The sequence below is a fragment of the Actinia tenebrosa genome, unplaced genomic scaffold (assembly GCF_029948245.1).
Source record: "Actinia tenebrosa isolate PJP-AT-01 unplaced genomic scaffold, QUT_ActTen_1.0 PGA_scaffold17__23_contigs__length_9995812, whole genome shotgun sequence".
Classification (NCBI taxonomy): domain Eukaryota; kingdom Metazoa; phylum Cnidaria; class Anthozoa; order Actiniaria; family Actiniidae; genus Actinia; species Actinia tenebrosa.
Window position 1 is genome coordinate 3478799 of NW_028292577.1, and position 5415 is coordinate 3484213.

General features: G+C 37.1%; 1 protein-coding gene across 1 annotated transcript; it reads right to left on the reverse strand.

The window, feature by feature from the left end:
* Window positions 1-993: 993 nt before the first annotated feature.
* On the reverse strand, window positions 994-4007 carry LOC148910239 (uncharacterized). Its single transcript, XM_089031530.1, has 5 exons — window positions 2666-4007; window positions 2228-2301; window positions 2048-2139; window positions 1584-1693; window positions 994-1497 (listed from the first exon to the last, which is right to left on the reverse strand). Exons 1-5 carry the CDS (start codon window positions 3044-3046, stop codon window positions 1117-1119), a joined length of 1038 nt encoding a protein of 345 aa, XP_088887656.1. The 5' UTR covers window positions 3047-4007; the 3' UTR covers window positions 994-1116.
* Window positions 4008-5415: the final 1408 nt, after the last annotated feature.

Consider the following 5415-nt stretch of genomic DNA (forward strand, 5'->3'; position numbering starts at 1 on the left):
ATATGTGATTAATGCCTTACATATACCCTGTGTTTGCCCAGGCCGTATATGTGATTAATGCCTTACATATACCCTGTGTTTGCCCAGGCCGTATATGTGATTAATGCCTTACATATAACCTGTGTTTGCCCAGGCCGTATATGTGATTAATGCCTTACATATACCCTGTATTTTCCAAGGTCGTATATGTGATTTATGCCTTACATATAAACTGTATTTTTCCAGGCCGTATATGTGATTAATGCCTTACATATACCATGCGATATGCTCTGACCGTATATGTGATTAATGCCCCCTTAATGCCTTAGATGTACCAGCGCGTCTTAGCCATATTTGCTCAGTTGAATTATGCTCATCATATTTGCTAAATTTAACTATGTTATCAGTCTTCAGCTATTGTCACTTATGGCAGGCCAAAAAAAATAAAAACGATATATGTCGTGACAACCACCTCATACTTTAAACATAGCTAACCTACGCTAAGAAGCAGGAAAAAAGACATAAATCATAGTGAAACATTTTTATTGTGAATTTCCTTTTCTTGACGACTGATTAACTATGAACAATTTGTTAACTACAACTAATTAAAAATGCTAGTTCTGTAAATTAATTATAGGTGTTTGATTCATCTTGTGACAGAATTTGTGAAAGAAGATCATAATATATTTAGTTGTCAATCGATCTGTGGCTTGTGTACGATTCTTTTTAGATATTCTGTAGTAGTACACTTCATTTATAACTGCAAAAATTTAATTAAGGACACCGAACGTGGTTGGGTTTCTACGAGTTTTATGAATTAAATCTTGTGTCACTGTTCCTCCGTTCCTTTGGCCTGATTTCTAGGGTTTTCTTTCTTCTTTCGATTATTTGAACATTATACTTGTTTACTTGAAGAAATCCAAAGGTCAATAGGCTTAAATAGCCGCTGCTATACCGTTTGACCTTTGGATTTCTTCAAGTAAACGAGTATAACGTTCAAGTAATCGAAAGAAGAACGAAAACCCTAGAAATCAGGCCAAAGGAACGGAGGAACAGTGACACAAGATTTAATTCATAAAACTCGTAGAAACCCCAACCACGTTCGGTGTCCCAGTGCCCTTGATTTGATAAAAACCTTTAGGCTCTCAATGCCCATTCGGGACCTCCAGATGGCCTTGGGCGTCTTGACGGCTCCCCGATTTTCCGCTTTAAAAGCATGGTGAGACTGCGCTCTGACAGCCTCCTTTTTGACTTTCGGTCCATGCTTTCCATGAACTGGTTAGCTAGGGGGCTTCTCCATGGCAGAGGGTGTTTTATTAAAACTTTACTCTGCTTAGTAGGGCCCCCTTCGTTATCAGAGCCACTGTCCGCTGTATCGTCATCAGCCTGGTCATCCGCCTCTGACATCGACTCCTCTGATGACATATACTCCAGTTTCATAATTGCCTTGACTTTCTCTTTGTCCCCTGGTGATAGCGAGGTTGACAAGTCCGCTGCCTTGGATCTGGATTTTAGGAGCTAAAAGAAAAAAGAAAAAAAAAACACCGACAGTCAAAGTTTCTTATTAAACAAAGTCATAATCGTTGCAAATTCAGTTTACTCACATTTTGTTTTCTTTGTGTTTTCCGCTGCATCTTTTGATGCCTTCCAAGGGCCCCTGAACGCTCTCTTTTGTTTCTCTTTCTTCTCGTCAGAAAGTGGCTTTTAAGGGCAGCTGAAATTATATCAAGTACCCATATATTAAAACTTGAGACAAAATTTGTTAGAAATTTTGGCATTTGGCCGACAATTATTCCTTTAGCATCCATTTGTTTTTGCTTTGTTTTGTTTTGTTTGGTTTTTTTTTTTTTTTTTTTTTTTTTTTTTTCTTTTCCATGTTATTTTATTTCAAACTGCTTCCCCTCCCTTCGGCATTTGAATATTTCTAAAAGGATTTCGTTACCTCCTTCCCCCCCCCCCCCCCCCCCCCCGACCACCACCACCACCCTTTGTCCTCACCCCTCCCCCGGGTTAACTTTGATAGGTGCATAAGGCCTTTCGCACTTCGTAATATAAAATACATAAATACCTTCTAACTCGACGGCAGAGACATCCTTATGAACATTCAGAACTCTATCCCTTATTGCGTTATTAATCTGTTCGTTGACGTCATCTCTGAAACTAATTAGGAAATGCCATATTTGAGTGGTAAGTGGAGAAACTATGGATGATTCAGACAAGATCAGTTTTATTAAATTTTCATACTTACACTTTAGTAAAATCCCATATAAGAGGGTTTTCTTCCCTGTCCCGTAATTTCTTTGCTACCAAGCGTACTTCAGACTGTAATAACATAATATAATTCATTAAAATCATAAGATGTACCTTAAGTTATTCTTAGACATAGTAATAATGTTTTCATTATTTTTATGGCTGTGATTGTATAATATTGGGGAAAAAATCGAAATCAAATCAATTCCTTTACAAAAAAGGAAATTATCATTATCATTCAGTGTCTTGTTATTGGAAATCAATAGTAGTAAAGTTTGGTAGCATTAACCACTGCCATGGCGGGTTTCCCGCCAATTTTAGCATTGCATAAATTATACCGCTGCATAATTATACCAACTACTCTTCGCGCCAAGAATTCCCAGTAAAATTATCAATAAAAATAGCTTGCTTTTTTAAATATTGCCACTTTACTTACTGCAACAGCCTTTGAGACAGTAATCTTGGTCTTGCTGTTGTCCTTGTTCTGCTGGCTTTCTTTTAAGGCCGCTAGTATTTGGCGGTTTTGTTCTTGAAGTTCTTTAAACTGTTTTACAATCGTTTCGAAATTTGAAGAAATTTCTTCTTTTTCGCTGTCGGGGTCAACGTTCTCATTCTCGCTTGTTGCTTGCAATAGGCGATTTCTGTGTTCTCTTAGCACATCCTCGTTACCACCAGGGACAGAGGGAATAAGTATATTAAGCCTTTGAGAATTGGTGCCATTTTCAGTATGTCTACTCGTACTGCTTGTACTGGTAGTTGCAGTAACAGAATGGATTGGCATTGGGCGTCCTGGTAAAGGTGTAGATGTTCTTCCCATTTTTTGATCGCGACGAATGAACGCAATTTATAAGCAAAGATATAGAATGTGCGGGAAACTAGATGACCGACAGAGTTTGTTACCTGTTTGTGACCAAAAGGCGAATGAACGAATAAGCACATCCACCGAACAAATCTACCCCCTATCTATCACGGCGTATCACGTGACTTGTGATGACATATACGTTCATATAATGAAGTCTAATAATAAAAAAAGGAATAACTGTCTTATAAAAATGCTGAAGTTGTATCCAGGATTCATGTTAAGTAATATATTTATTATCTTAAAGCTATTTGCTCCATTTTATAAAGTTATGAATTTTTTTCTAAAGCCTAGATTCACGAAATATCATTGCAATAAACTTGATTAGCTTCTAGCTCTAAAACCATCGTACCATTATCTGCCGCCAACAGTGACAGCTCTAAGGAAAAGGGCGCGGTAATAAAGATCCGGCGTGCTTTTGTCCAATGGCATGTGGTTGATGGACGTGGAACTTTATTAGCTGGAATATGGCTGTTAGCCATTCAAAATACTTGGATTTTGAGTAATTATCCCAATGATACACACCGTCTTTTTAATTATATAGTTCTGGAAAACAAAATGTCTTCTGCGATGTCAAAGCGTTATCATTGCTTTCATTGTAACGAAGATCTACATTACAGAGTATTTTGCCGTCACAAAGAAGAATTTTATGATCCTTTAACAAATCAATGGCAATTACAGCGGAATGACGACGAAGACTCAAATGATAGTATTTTCACTCACGAGATTGACGGCCAGAACGACACTTCTTCTAATGACTACAGCGAGATAAACGTTTTGGACCAAACTGATCAAGACTCCTCTGATGTGCCAAATACAAACCAACCATCAAGTGACGAATTCTTACCAGCTACTTCACAAAAAGGTATTGATGTTATACGTTTATTTGATGATTAGATTATATAATCTTTAAATGTTAAAGTCAAACTGCATAGATAAAAGACTGAATCTTTAACAAGCGGCTGATTTGCACATGATCTAGCTCCCCTATTGGATTTACTACCAAGCATTAGTGTTATTGAAGCGAGATTAAGTTAGAGGTACAAATGATTCTTTTCTATTTCTATCTTAGCCTCGTTTTCACCGTTACTTTTAAGAAGGGTGCATTATTAAGTAATCGGCTTATGGTTGCCATTAAAACCTCAGTGTTCATTCAGAAAGGTTCATTCAAAGAGTTTATAAAATCATAGCTAGAGATAACTCATTTAAAACGCCAAAAAGAATTTACTATGTTCAAATGGATATTGCTGTACATTTTCGTCTCCAAATCAATTCATGACTGTGGTCATCCTGAGATAGCATGGTATCCGGCAAAACATGCTTGTCAAGTTAGAGAAATACAATTATAAGTAATTTATTTAATATGTCTCTTGGGTTTTTTATTTTCGATTTATCATTTTTTTTTCACGAATTATAAATTGTTGTTTTGCTGACTTAGAAATTAATATTTTATTTTCAATGGAAATCATTTATTTTCAGAGCAAAATTTGGGTCAAAATTATACATTTAGGGACCGGTCATTATTTAAGTTGGAGGGCGGGGGGGAGGGGGGGGGGGGTGGAGGAGAAATTGTCAGTGACGCAAAAAAAAAAAAAAGGCCCCCCCCTTTGAAGGCATCCAAGTTTATCGAAAATCCCCCATGGATTGTATTAAAAAATTTAAAAATTTTCCCTAAAAGTCATTTTTAAATTTCAAGACCCCCCATTTTTCACTAGCAAAAATTTCAGGCCCCCCCCCCAAAAATTTTTTCTCCACCCCCCCCCCCCCCCAACTTAAATAATGACCGGTCCCTTAGCCCATGAGGTTTTTTTTACTGACATTTTTTTTTTCTAGTATTATAATGGTTTCAGACTTTATCTTATACTATGTTGCAGTTATACAATGCCGAATGAATAAAATACATCGTATTTGCTTATGTTTAAAGGAGACGGAATAAATAACTTTGAGGAAGAAGATCAAGTGTTTTGGGATGACAAGTTGGACAGTGAATCTGACCATGAAGAGATAAGAGGAAATGAAAGGAGATTGGTTGAAACTTGGGATATTGATATCGAAGACGTAGAAAGAGATTTTGAACAATCTAGTGCAGAAATAAGCGTTGCCGTCGAAGCAAGTTCCCGAGTGACCCTTATTAACTGGATTGCCTTGTTTGTGTGCTTTTGGTCTGCATACTTTTCTGTACCAGACCGAGGCATTGATATTCTCCTCGCCTTTTTTAAAGCGATTTTTCAGGTTTTGTGTGAGCTTTCGCCAATCATTTTCCCAACCGCAGTATTGGTTTTCCCGAGCTCCTTCAAACTCTTGAAAAATTATCTTTCTTTTAAAGA

What these genes read in the sequence shown, in the direction of transcription:
- LOC148910239 (XM_089031530.1), bottom strand. Translation starts at nt 3,046, where the DNA reads ATGGGAAGAACATCTACACCTTTACCAGGACGCCCAATGCCAATCCAT. An exon ending in CTCTGCCGTCGAGTTAGAAG is followed by an intron (nt 1,694 to 2,047) that starts GTATTTATGTAT and finishes ATATAATTTCAG; the next exon opens with CTGCCCTTAAAAGCCACTTT. An exon ending in AAACACAAAGAAAACAAAAT is followed by an intron (nt 1,498 to 1,583) that starts GTGAGTAAACTG and finishes TTTTTCTTTTAG; the next exon opens with CTCCTAAAATCCAGATCCAA.